Here is a 13,260-nt window from a genome sequence, read left to right on the forward strand (position 1 = left end):
TTGATCCCTCAATGTAGAAGCTGCCATATCCTATGTTATCTTGATTGTGTTTCCACAATATTCAAATTATTTCTTCCTGGCTGCTTGTAATATTTTCTCCTTGATTGGGGAACTCCAGAACCTGGCTATAATATTCCTAGGAGTTTTCTTTTGGGGATCTTTTTCAGGAAGTGATCGGTGGATTCTTTCAACCTCTATTTTGCCCTCTGGTTCTAAAACATCAGGGCAATTTTCCTTGAGAATTTCTTGAAGGATGATTTCTAGGTTCTTTTTTTTTTATCATGGCTTTCAGGTAGTCCAGTAATTTTTAAATTATCTATCCTGGATCTATTTCCAGGTCAGTGGTTTTCCCAATGAGATATTTCACATTGCCTTCTATTTTTTCATTTTTTGGATCTTTTTAATAATATCTTTTTTTTTATTTTTCAAATGCTTTATTCACTTCTGATTTACATCATTCATGTCCTACAGATTTTGAGTTACAAATTTTTTAAATAATATCTTGATTTCTCATAAAGTATCTAGCTTCCATTTGCTCCAGTCTAATTCTGATGAAGGAATTATTCTCTTCAGTGAGCTTTTGAGATTCTTTTTCCAAAAGGCAAATTCAGCTTTTTAAGGCATTCTTTTCCTCATTGGCTTTTTGAGCCTCTTTTGCCATTTGAGTTAATCTATTTTTTAAGGTGTAATTTTTTTCAGTCAGGTTATTGACTCTCTTTTCATGATTTTCTTGCATCATTCTCATTTCTCTTCCTAATTTTTCCTCCACTTCATTTATTTGGTTTTCAAAATCCTTCTTAAGCTCCTCTATGGCCTGTAAGCAGTTCATATTTTTCTTGGAAGCTTTTGGTACAGGAGTTCTGACTTCATTGTCTTCCTCCTGTTCCATGCTTTGATTCTTTTTGTCCCCAAAATAGGAATCTAAAGTCAATGGATTGCTGTGCTTGCTTTGCTTCCTTTGCTTGCTCATGTTGCCACTCAATTACTTGACTTTTGAGCTTTTTGCCACAGTAGGACTCTGCTTCCATATAGAGCCTTTTCCCAAATAGCTGGGGTTTTTGCAGCTGCCAGAGCTATTAGTTGGCTTCCCTCTTTGAAGCCTCCACAGGCTCTGGCACCTGGTCACACACCCCAGGACCTCTACCCTAGACAGCAATCCAGATCCATGCAGGTTAAAGCAAGAGCGATTACCTCTCAAAATGGTTGCTTGGTCTCCCTAAAATCTGCAGGCCAGGAGCTCTGAAGCAGCCACGGGGTGGCGGCCACTGTGCCTCAGCCGCTTCTCCCTCCAGGGGGTAGAGGCTGGACAGCACTCCCAGACTCCCTTTTCCCAAAGTCTCCACAACCTCTCATTTTGTCTTTGGGATTTATGTGTTGATAATTCTGGAAACCACTGAAACCACCACAGCTGCTGATGACCTGCTCTCCCAACATCCCTCTAGCTGTGGCTGGTCAGGCTTAGCTGTGGCTGGTCAGGCTTCCCTGAGGCTAAAATCACAGGCTCACTCAGGCGTGGGCTCTGCCCCCAGCGTGCTGGGATGAACACTTTCTGTCTGTCTGCCAAGGTGTCTTCAGCAGGAGATTTGTTTCTCTCTGTCACTTTGTGGGTTCTGTAGCTCTAAAGTTTGTTTAGAGTCATTTTTTAGAAGTATTTGAGGTGGTTCTGGGGGGAGCACAGGGAGTTTTCCTGCTTCTACACCACCATCTTGGCTCTGCCCCCTGCTTCTCTCTTTTTCAGTGTTTGGTGCAATAGGTGCTTATAAAATGCTTTTTGTTTGATTTACGAACTCTACATTTCACCCAAATTGTATTCTTCTTTGTGCCCTGAGCTCAGCATTCTATTTTCCTCCTTTTTGCATTCACAAAAATTGTTTTTCCTTCCTTCCCCAACTCCTATCCATGTTTGGAATGCTTCATCTCTTCCTCAGAATTAAGGTAACACTTCCTCTGCTAAACTGTCATTGAGTTCTCAGTTTTTAGTGCTCTCTCCTTCTTCTAATTTCCTTGACTTAAGCTTATTTTTGTACTTGCCTTTTCTCTACCTCTTCCCTCAGTAGAATGTAAGCATCTGAAAGACAGGCACTGTTTCATTTTTGGTTTTGTGTGTAAAACATTTAAGAAATGTTTATTTGTTGAATCATTATTTAGATTGTAAATCATTTAAGAAATGCTTATTTGTTGAACCATTATTTAGATTGAAGGGATTTGCTTTTCTACATTTGGGCTTACTATAAATATACTATAAATTCCTATAAGTCAGATATTAAAAGCTTTATAAGTACAAATGAATTACTGTTATTCCCTAAGTTATGTTTTATGGTAACTGGCAAGTTCCTTTTTTTTTTCCATTATTTTTAGTTTTTCCACAAAGTTCACATTGAAACCCTGTGTGAAATTAAGAAAATTTATCACCAGGAAGAATTTAAGCAACTGAAGAAAACATCCTTGACATTTCCTAGAGATTGTCAGGATAAGTCAACTGATAAAGGTAAATATTGAAAGAATAGTTTACAACTATTTATGATCTATTTTACTTTTTTATGATTTCTTTTAAGCATTTCAAACTCTCAGGTGGTGTGTGTGGGGGTGGGTTTAGGCATTACATATAGATTAACTAGATTATTGCAATTAATTACATTTTTTTTAAATTTGTAAATCATTACTTCAGCCACTATTCCAGCCATTACACTCAGCCAATGCTAGGCTCAGATAAATTCATTTTGCTCTGAAAGTTTTTTTTCTTTATAGGAAAAAGGGTGATTCAAAGAACTTGAATGAGTCATTGAAGGAAGAAAATGTTGTGAAATGAGTGGTTTTGTACAACTAAGTTATGAGTAAAACTTATCAAACTTTTAATTATTTGGAAGTACCATAAATTTTTTTTTATTAAAGCAGATATACATTATATGCTTAGTATTCTCCTCAGAGGTTTTTGAAATTCAACTAGTGGGATTTGTGAATTAGGTGAAGAATTATGCCTAATTTATTTTTTGAAGAACAAGAATTATTAACATTTTAAAGCTTATCTGCCTTATAATGTATTGACTGCAATTTTGTTTTGATGTTTATTTTTATATTCATATGGTGCCAGGAACATTTAGTGCTAAGTAAATACTTATTGACCTGTTGATATTTTCTGGGTCTGAGGTCTTTACTGTTTTTAGATATGTGGCCTGTATATGTAGAATTGACCAATGAGAAGATATATGGCTGTGATTTTATTGTCAGTGCAACTGGAGTCATGCCAAACGTTAAGCCTTTCCTTGATGGCAACAATGTAAGAAAACACTTTGTTATTTATCTAAAAATGTCACTTATTAGGATGTAGTGGGATGTTAGTTATCTTTATGTAGAAGTCTAATTCAAAATACATGCAGAATTTGTCTCAAAATTGGGGTTTGAAATTTTATTAGCACCCAGTGTAGTGGTTTTCAGTTTGGCTATATTTATTTCTTGATTTATAGTTACATTAATTCCTTGGTCATCCTAAATATTTATCAGTTCCTTGAATATACTCACTTCACCTTGATACTTAAAATTAGGTTGACATGAACCTAAAATAACTGATGAACTTCGAAGGGTGGCTGTGTGGTAGTAAATGAGCCTGCTTTTGAATGATTAACTCTTAAACTTTATGAGTCTATAAGAAGTACACAGGTTCATTTTTTTTTAATATTTTATTTTTTTCAATTATATGAAAAGCCCATTTTTAACACTGATTTTTTAAAATTTTGAGTTCCAAATTCTCTCTCTGCCTTCTCTCTCTCCACATTGAGAAGGCAAGCACTTTGATATAGGTTATACATATGCAGTCATGGAAAACATACTTCCATATCTATCATGTTGTAAAAAGAAAACACTAACCAAAAAATGTTACAAAAAAATAAAGTAAAAGTATTTTTCAATCTTCACACTCCATCAGTTCTTTCTCTGGAGATAGATAGTATTTTTCATAAATCCTTCAGAATTGTCTTGGATTTTTGTATTGCTACTAATAGCTAAGGTGTTAATCATTGTACAATATTGCTATTACACAGGTTCATTTTTCAATTCAGAATGATTGATGAAATCTCAAAAGGAAGAAATTAGGAAAACTGGAAACTGGTCTAAAAAGGTTCAAAATAATTCTTTAGAGATTTTCTTTCTTCAGGGGATTGGTTGGTTTGGGTTTGTGCACTGAGTCCTTTTTCTGTTTTCTTTTATCCATTAAATTTAAGTCTACCAATGAGTAAAATTGGGCTTTTTTCCAGTTTAGCATAGAAAAAGCCATATTTTACTATCTTTTTTATCTTTATTATTTATTTGCACATATTCTTAGTTTATGCTTGGTGAAGATGGTGGCCTGAAAGTAGATGACCATATGCGTACATCACTTCCCAATATCTATGCTGCAGGAGATATCTGTACTGCAGCGTGGCAGCCTAGTCCAGTCTGGCAACAGGTAAGCCAACCTATCTAATGTTATACTTCTTTGTAACATAAGCTATGTTTCTTTCCTAATCAATTTTTCTACAAGTGATTAAACAGAAGGCACCACAGACGATGATGTAATATTGGAAAACTTAGGGAACAATGAGTAGAAATTAGCTTTAATTCTGGTTAGATCATGATAGTATTGGCACGGGTCACTATGTCTTTTTTCAGATTTTTTAAATATTGTGGTGGTTTTCCTTGCTTGTTATTACCTAAAAATTTGAGAGTAAAATATTGGTTTGTTTCAGCAGCATGGCATAGTGGATGAAGAAGTGGCCTTGAAGCCAAGAAAACTTGAGTTCAAGCCCTGCCTCAGAATTGCATTGAGGGCTTTTCTCACCAGGAGTTCCTCACACCATTGTGATTCTGAGTCCAGACCAAAACACATTTTTAACCTATTTCAAAGGTAGAAACTGGAGCTTAGGTATTTTGTTCCGTGGGTAACTTTTACTCTTTTCCATATTTCACTTATTGCCATTTTAAGGAATTCATTTATATTACTTGTTTCTCAGTGATTTGCTACCAGACTCATTGCAGTTTGGGGGTTCCCAAGATGCTTTCAGGGAGCCCAGGAGGTCAGAAATATTTTAGTAATAATTTTAAGGTGATAAATATCAATAGATACTAAAACCCACATAAACAGTAGCTCTTTGGGGAGTCTTCAGTGATTTTTAAGAATGTAAAGGGTCTCTGAGACCAAAAAACTTGAGAACTGCTAATCTATAGACCAGCTTTCACCTAAAAACAAGAATCCTCTCTACAAATTTCCAACAAGGTGTCATCCAGCCTTTTATTGGAAGGTCTCTAGAGGCTGGGAATGATCACTCCTAAAACAGCCCATTACAATTTTATATTGCTAATTGTTAGGAAATCTTTACTTCTTACCAAGCTGATCTTTATCTCTGCAGTTTCTACCTCTTGTTCCTACCTGCTCTAGCCAAGAAAAATCCCTTTTCTATATGAGAGCCTTTCACATATGTAAAATAGCTATGATTGCCTTCCTAATCCTTCTCTTCTCCAACCTAAATATTCTCACTTTCTTCAGCTGAGTTTCAGTATAAATTTACATTCATATAAAAATTTGATAATTTAACCAAGAGAAGAGCAAAGTTTGGGATAGTGTGAGTGTCTAATGAAGGGATTCTAAGAGACAGTTGAAATTTTTATGGTGTGTCAAGATGGCAGAAAATTCCATGATAGGGAAAAGTACTAAAAGTTTGGCCAATAAAAAGTTAATTTTGAAATTCCTATGGAGCTGACCACCCCTATAATCCTTTCTGAAACAAATATTATCAACTGATTTTTACTAGGGAGGTGTTTTGTTTTTTAACTAGAGAATACACATTTGGTTTTATAATCAGAAACGCTACTGAAAGCCACTTGGTTGGAACCTTTTCCTTGAAGTGAAAGTTATTTGTACTGAGTTGAGCAAAATTGTAAAATTTAATATCTAGCACTCTACAGTTAAAATAATTTCAGTCTTTCACTTGATCCTTGCTACAACTCTGAGGAAGGCAATATAAGTATCACTATCCCTGTTTTATAAATGAGGAAACTTAGGCTCAGAGGTCCAGTGACTTGTCCATGATGAGAAAGGTCTCTGCCTTTTCTCTCCCTCTGTCTCTCTGTAACACATATACATATAAATGATAAAGCTTCTACTTCCACAGATTTAGTAAAATAGGGTTGATAATCATATCAGTATATCTAATAATCCCCAGTTTAGGAGTTATTTTCCAAAAGGTGTTTTCTTCCTTAGAAAATGGGGGTGCATTTTTTAAAAAAGATTTATTGTAAGAAAGAAAACACAAAAATATCTGATGTACTCAGTGATGATATCTGCCAATGTATATCCATTCTGAGCTATTAATTCCCAGATTCTCTGTATTAGTTCATACAGATGGTCCTGTGTTTATCAGAGTTCTTGATATTTGTCATTTCTAAGCGCCCATTAATATTCCATTACATTTATAAACCAAATTTTTTTTAGTCATGCTGAGTGATTGCATTTTTTCAATGGAAAAATATTATAGGGGTGGCTAGGTGGCGCAGTGAATAGAGCACCGACCCTGGAGTCAGGAGGACCTGAGTTCAAATGTGGCCTCAAACACTTAATACTTACTAGCCATGTGACCTTGGGCAAGTCACTTAACCCCAATTACCTTGCCTTCCCCCTTGCAAAAAAAAAAAAAAGAAAAATATTTTAAATTAGGATTAGGTTCTCAGGTCAGTTTCACAAATACCCGTTTAATAGCCTGTGGTATGCCAGAGCTGATTCCTTTAATACTTCGGGGATTTGTGATTTCTTTAATGTATGATCTCTTCATAGACACAAATTTCAACCCTTCTGTGCTTTACTTTAGTAGTCTTTTTTTAGAGTTGTAATGACCAAAAACTGTCCCACCCTTAGACTAACCTGTTATTGACTCTTCCCCGTTTTCTTAGATGACACCTTATCTTAAGTACACCTTTGAAATTTTTGCAGCATCACCATAAGACCTTCCAGGACTTATGGCATAAGCTATGAGAACCCAGGGTCATTTTCATACTACAGTGAGGCATTAAAGAAGGACTTAAGAGTAGTTATCTCACCACTAATACTAACCATTGTATGTAACAAAATTTTTATGAGATTATTAATAAGAATTATAATTTTTTTAGGACTCCAGGAACCTCTTTCCCTTTGCTTCATTGGGAACTCCCTAAAGTCTAGATAGTGATGACTCTAAAGATCTTCCACAGAAGCATGTGTTGTATCTTCTTACCAATATAATGTCAGGAATATAACTAGGTTGGCTCCTTAGTGATCTTTTTTTTCTTTTGTGAACTTTAGAAGTCTACTTCACTTCCTGCTATTACCACCTGTTGTTTCTAAGAAGGGTTTCTTTACTTCCTTGACCCACTTGGAACAAAATACAGTCACATCCTTTCTCTTTACACTCCTATATCTCTGCAACAAACACACAGTCCTTTCAAGGTGTTAGAGTACTTATTACTATGATAAAGAATTTTAAAATTACCTCTTGTTTTAAAGTTTTTCCACTTAAACTTTATAAAAGAATATTAGTTTGTTTTATTCAAAAGACTGAAGATAAATCTGTATTAAAAAAAAAAAAACTCAGGGCGGCCAGGTAGCACAGTAAGTAAGAGCACCGGCTCCAGTGTTGAGATAGACCTGGAGATCGAATCCCGGGCTCGGACACTTAGCACCCACCCAGAAACACCTGGCCATGTAACCTTGAGCAAGTTACTTAACCCTAATTGCTTAGGGGCGGCCAGGTGGCTCAGCGAGTAAGAGCACCAGCTCCAGTGTTGGGACGACCTGGAGATCGAATCCTGGGCTCAGACACTCAGTACCACACCCAGAAATAACTGGCCATGTAACCTTGAGCAAGTTACTTAACCCCGATTGCTTTAAAAAAAAAAAAAGAAACTCAGACTAATGCATTTTTTCACAGGCATTTGGGTTGGGGGCTCTAGAAATGTTGTTTAGGTAAGTGAGTAGCAGTAGTGGTTTATTTTCCAATCTCTTTGTCCTCACCAGGCTGGTCTTGGTCTTGTTCCTTGGATGAGGATGGAAATAGCAGGTAGCAATAATGGGGAAAGAAGTTCCTACAGCCAACATTTTTTAAAGCATGTATACAAGCCAGGTTATGTTAAGTATCTTCTTAGTGTCATGTCAAGTATAAATTTTGCCCTTTTTTTCCCGGAGGATGGTGAGAGGGGTGTCAGGGTCTGGATCTGTGCATTTTCTTTGGTGTAGGGAACCCCTGGTATGGAATTTCTTCCACTGATGAAGATCAGCACTGATACAATTTGCAGAGTTAACTGTGATCATTGAGAGGTTAAAAGATTTTTCCATGGTCATACAACAAGTATCAGAAATAAGGATCTGAAACCTAGTCTTCCTGGGTTCAAAGCTAGCTCTTTATCCACTGTACTATAGTGTTTCTTATAACAAAATCAGTGAATTTCGATATTTCTTATTCTTAAATTCAAAAATTCTTTCTAACACAAACTTTGAAATGAGGGAAGCTCAAACTCATTGTTTTTTAATTTGTAAAAGCAATTAGTTTAATTTTAGCAAATTCATTTGGTCTGAACTGTGGTTCTATGTTTAGTTCCTTAAAGGGAATTTATAAGGATAATGTAACCTGATAATGTAATAAGCAATACCATAAACTGTACTATATCCTGCCAAAATTTTTTAAAATATGATTTTACAACTTTCAGATGAGGCTGTGGACTCAGGCTAGACAGATGGGAAACTATGCAGCAAAATGCATGGCTGCAGATACTCTGGGAGACACTATTGACATGGATTTCAGTTTTGAACTTTTTGCTCATGTAACAAAATTTTTTAACTATAAGGTAAGATATCTTGTTATGCTATAATCACTTAACTAATATGTTGATATCTGGCTTTTGGCTCATTTAAATAATGTTTATCTAGTTCTAAATTTAATCCAAAATTAACCTCAAAGTCTTAAGTTGGAAGAGACTTCAAAATTCACCTGTACACCAACCTCTCCCTGAACACAGGAATTCCTTGTATAACATTCCTGAGAAGTAGTATCTGCCCATTTTACTTTTGGAATCTCCCCATTTCACTTTTTCCCATTTCACTGTCATCTAAGACTTCTACCTGTTTTTCCTAAGTCTGCTTCTCTGGGTTCAAATAGAATAAAATTAACTTAATCTATATAGCAGCCCTTCAAATTCTTGAAAGACTATTATCACATAACCTCTTAAATCTCTTCTTCTCTCTGTCAAATAACTACATTTTATTCAACTCATTACCCCTCTGCAATTGTCACTAGCCCTTTACCACACTGCTTGCCCAGGTCCGACAGTGTGTCAATTTGTTATGTCTTTACTAAACTGTGGTTCCCAGAATTAAACAGTATTCCATGTGTTTTAAGCAAGGCCATTATCACCCCCTCATTCAGGATGCTGGGTTTCTATTGATATAGCCTAAGGTCATGTTAAGTTTTTGTTTTAAAATTCATTTTATCAATGCTTTTTTGTCTCTTCATAAGGCATTTTTGGCTATACTACTTTCCAGACCCCCTTCCTTTCTCAGAATCAGCTCCCTTATGACAATCTCCCTTATGTCTTTAAATAACACATTGTAGAATTCCTCAGTCTGTGATTTTAAAATTCACCCATCTCCCTTTCTTAAAACTATGAATTGTACAATTTTACATTCTCTGTCCTTTAGCACTTCTCTTATTCTTCATTTTTTGAAGATGGATAGATTATATATATATACATATATATTTTTGTATATGTGTATATATACACACATATATATATTATATATATATACATACACATTGATTAGATATATCAATCGATCTACCCTTTACAGTGGAAAGAGAACCAGCTTTGAAGTAAAAAAACTGGATATCAAATCGCACATCTAATGCTAAGGATTTTCAGTGAATTCATACATTTCTTTTTCTAATTTTTTTATGTAGTTTTTTTCAACTTAAGACAATTTTTTAAAATAATTTAAGTACCCATTGAAACACAACCTTTACTTCTCTTTTCAGGTTGTATTACTGGGAAAGTATAATGCGCAAGGCTTAGGTTTAGATCACGAATTAATGCTGAGATGTACCAAAGGACAAGAATATGTTAAAGTGGTCATGCAAAATGGACGCATGATGGGAGCCATTCTAATTGGTGAAACAGACTTGGAAGAAACATTTGAAAATTTGATTTTAAACCAGATGAACCTTTCAGCATATGGAGAGGATTTGCTAGATCCAAATATTGATATAGAAGACTATTTTGACTAAAAAATATTTACTTTAAGCCACTGGAAATGAGAAGAATCTCAAGTCAAGGCAGAAAGCTGAGTCATTGTCGCAACTTGGATGATAAACATTATGCTGAAGTTAACTATGCAAGGGTCTTAATGATGAATAATTTTATGGAAAGATGTGAAATTAATTTAAACTCTCAATAGGTGTGCCCATCTAATTTTTGTGTTTTTATACTGTATTACTGATCAACTTGAACACATAATAGTTTGGAAATAATGTATTTTACATTTCACAATCTTAGGATCCCCTAAAGAAGGGACCCAATAGGCAATATAGGCGGGCCTCTACCTGACCAAGACTCCCCTCTGTATTCTTACTCAATCTAGCTTCAGCTTGAAAAGACTTAGAGATAAGAGTGGGAAGGAAGAGAGAGCTAAGGGAGAAACCCTATCTCCTCAGACAGCCTGTTTCACTTTAAGATAGCTTTGTCAGGAAGTTTTTTTCCTTACATCAAGCTTAAATTCTCCACTTCACATTTATTCCTAGTTCTGCCTCTTGGTCCCAAGCAAAACAAGTCTAATGCCTTTGTCTTTGTGACACTTAAAGATAGCTGTCATGTTCTTTAAATCTGATCTTGTAGTCTCAAGGCTACTGACTTTAGTCACTCTCCTTTGAATCCTCTTTAGCTGAAAACAGGGCAAATATTCCAGGCAGTTTAATGAGACTTTTCCTAATTTGCTCCCCTTCACATCCTTTGAAGTTCAGTCTCTTGCTGTTCTGTACATCTGGCACTCCCATCCCAGTGCATTTACACACTGTTCTCCATGCCTGGAATGCATTCTCTTATAATCCCTTCTTAGAATCCTTAGTTTCAAAGCTCAGCTCAGGTGCCCCCTTTAACATGAGGCCTTTCCTGATTCAGCTGTTCACTGCCTCCTTCCATCCCCCATTTTGTTTATTTTGAATATATTCATTTATGTATATATGGTCTCCCCCAATAAAACATAAGCACCTTACAGGTAGGGAATTTATCCCCAATGCCTGCTGCATAATAGGCATTTAATAATTGTTTAGTGATTGGCTAATTGACCAAGGCCAAGTACAGCAGAACTATTGCCCCCCTGATCATCTACTACCCTGTCTCTCAATACAACCAAAGATAACATTAGCTTTTTTCAGCTAATATATCAGACTTGACTCACATTGAGTTACCTACCCACCAAAGCCCACAACTCTTTTTCAAATGAACTTTACTATGTGAAATCGGTCTTTTTAACTGTGTATTTATATTTATTCAATTTATAGCCTGAAGATTATCTGAATCACATCACTTAGAAATTATAAATTTATTTAAATCTATGCCTTTATTCAGGTCAATAAAAATGTCATAACATGGGTCCAAGCAAATTGCTAGTGCAACTCACTTCATTTGATTCTTTCTTGCAAGCTGACATGGAAGCATTAATGATAACTCTGGATCCAGCCAACCAACCAGTTCTCTATATACCTTATTTGAACTATTATTGTCTAACCTACATCTCTCCACCAAATAACCTAAGATTTTTTCAGACACTTTGCTAAAATTCTAGATAAAGAGTTTATGCATTTAAAATAATTCCATTAAAACAGAAAGTGGGCTATCTGGTATGATCTAGTCTTAATTAAGCCAGATTGGCCTTTGATAATGTTTCCTGGATGCTCACTAACCTCTTTAATAATACTGTTGTTAATCTGTTTCAGTCCTATCTGACCCTTAATAACTCCATTTGAGGTTTTCTTGGCAACGGTGATTTGCCATTTCCTTTTCCAATTCAATTCACAAATGAGGCAAATAGGGTTAAGTGACTTGCCCAGGATCACACAGCTAAAAGTGTCTGAGGCTGAATTTGAACTAAGGAAGATGAGTCTTCTTGATTCCAAGCCTAGTGTTCAATGGACTGTACCACCTAGCTGCACCTCTTTAATAATATACTCTTGGTTTTTGGTTTTGAGGAGGATATTTTTGGCCAGTATTAAAGACTAGCTCATTGGCTTCTCTAGTTTTCAAACTCTATTCTTTCCTTCTTTGAAAATCAGGACATCTATCCTGCTTATTCCAGCAGTGCAAATTCACTCATGTATGCTAGTTCTTTCAGTAATTTATCACTCTTCTCATTTTACTTTTGAATTTAACAAATTCATGATATTTAGAACTTGGAGCCACATGTTTTAGAGAAATAACAGATATTACCTATATCTAACTAAATGATCTGTTTCATCTCCATTAAACTAAAATCCCTTTTGTTATTAGTTCCTTTATGCATGGATACTTTAAATATGACTACTCAAATATTTGTCAGCAATTTTAGTTTATTGGATGATACATTTAAAAAACTGACATAACTGATACCTTGGACATAATGTTACTCAAATATTTGTCAGCCATTTAGTTTATTGGATAATGTGTTTACAAAAAACTATTGATGTTATAAAGAAGTTGCTTTAAAAAAAAATCAGTTTAAAAGCTAAGACTATCTAAAAGGCGTTGACAAGGAGGCTTGACAAATATGTATATGAATAAAGGAATCTTCCAAACTTAATTAGCAAGAAACTAGCAAGTTATTTTAAGCAGTGCCATTTAAAGTTTTTAAACAAATAACTTTTATTTTAGTTGCTGTAGGTCATAATGGAGCTCTTTTATGTTTTCACCTTTAACAGAATAGCAGCAAAAGTCTGATGCCTCATGAGGCATATTTATTAAATTTGAATTTGTACATAAGGGGAAAAAAAGCATGTGGTTCAAACCAGATTAAAATGTAATTGGGAAATGTTTAACAAAATAATAAAAATATAATAAAGCATGTTAATATGTGGTTTTCTAAGTCAATATGTACCTTCAGATATCTTTATATTCAGTTTAGTGGCCCCCAATTCTGTTTGAGTTTGATGCCACTGATCTAGTCCAGCCTCCCTTCACTTTATAGATAAGGGAACTGAAAAACTAGTGGAAGTTTAAATGACTTGCCCAAGCTTATAC

The 13,260-nt window shown here is 35.2% G+C and overlaps 1 protein-coding gene across 1 annotated transcript in view; it reads left to right on the forward strand.

Annotated features, from left to right (window-relative positions):
* PYROXD1 (pyridine nucleotide-disulphide oxidoreductase domain 1) overlaps window positions 1-13,084 on the forward strand; it is a 37,392-nt gene extending 24,308 nt beyond the window's left edge. Inside the window, exons 8-12 of the mRNA XM_069106201.1 lie at window positions 2,359-2,488; window positions 3,165-3,277; window positions 4,319-4,441; window positions 8,707-8,844; window positions 10,029-13,084. Coding sequence (XP_068962302.1) covers window positions 2,359-2,488; window positions 3,165-3,277; window positions 4,319-4,441; window positions 8,707-8,844; window positions 10,029-10,277 — 753 coding nt within the window. The 3' untranslated portion in view covers window positions 10,278-13,084. The remainder of the gene's footprint in view (window positions 1-2,358; window positions 2,489-3,164; window positions 3,278-4,318; window positions 4,442-8,706; window positions 8,845-10,028) is intronic.
* The last annotated feature ends 176 nt before the right edge of the window (window positions 13,085-13,260 follow it).

The sequence above is a fragment of the Petaurus breviceps genome, unplaced genomic scaffold (genome assembly GCF_028583685.1).
Source record: "Petaurus breviceps papuanus isolate PSGF00001 unplaced genomic scaffold, PetGlider_PUasm1.0 78, whole genome shotgun sequence".
Taxonomy (NCBI): Eukaryota; Metazoa; Chordata; class Mammalia; order Diprotodontia; family Petauridae; genus Petaurus; species Petaurus breviceps.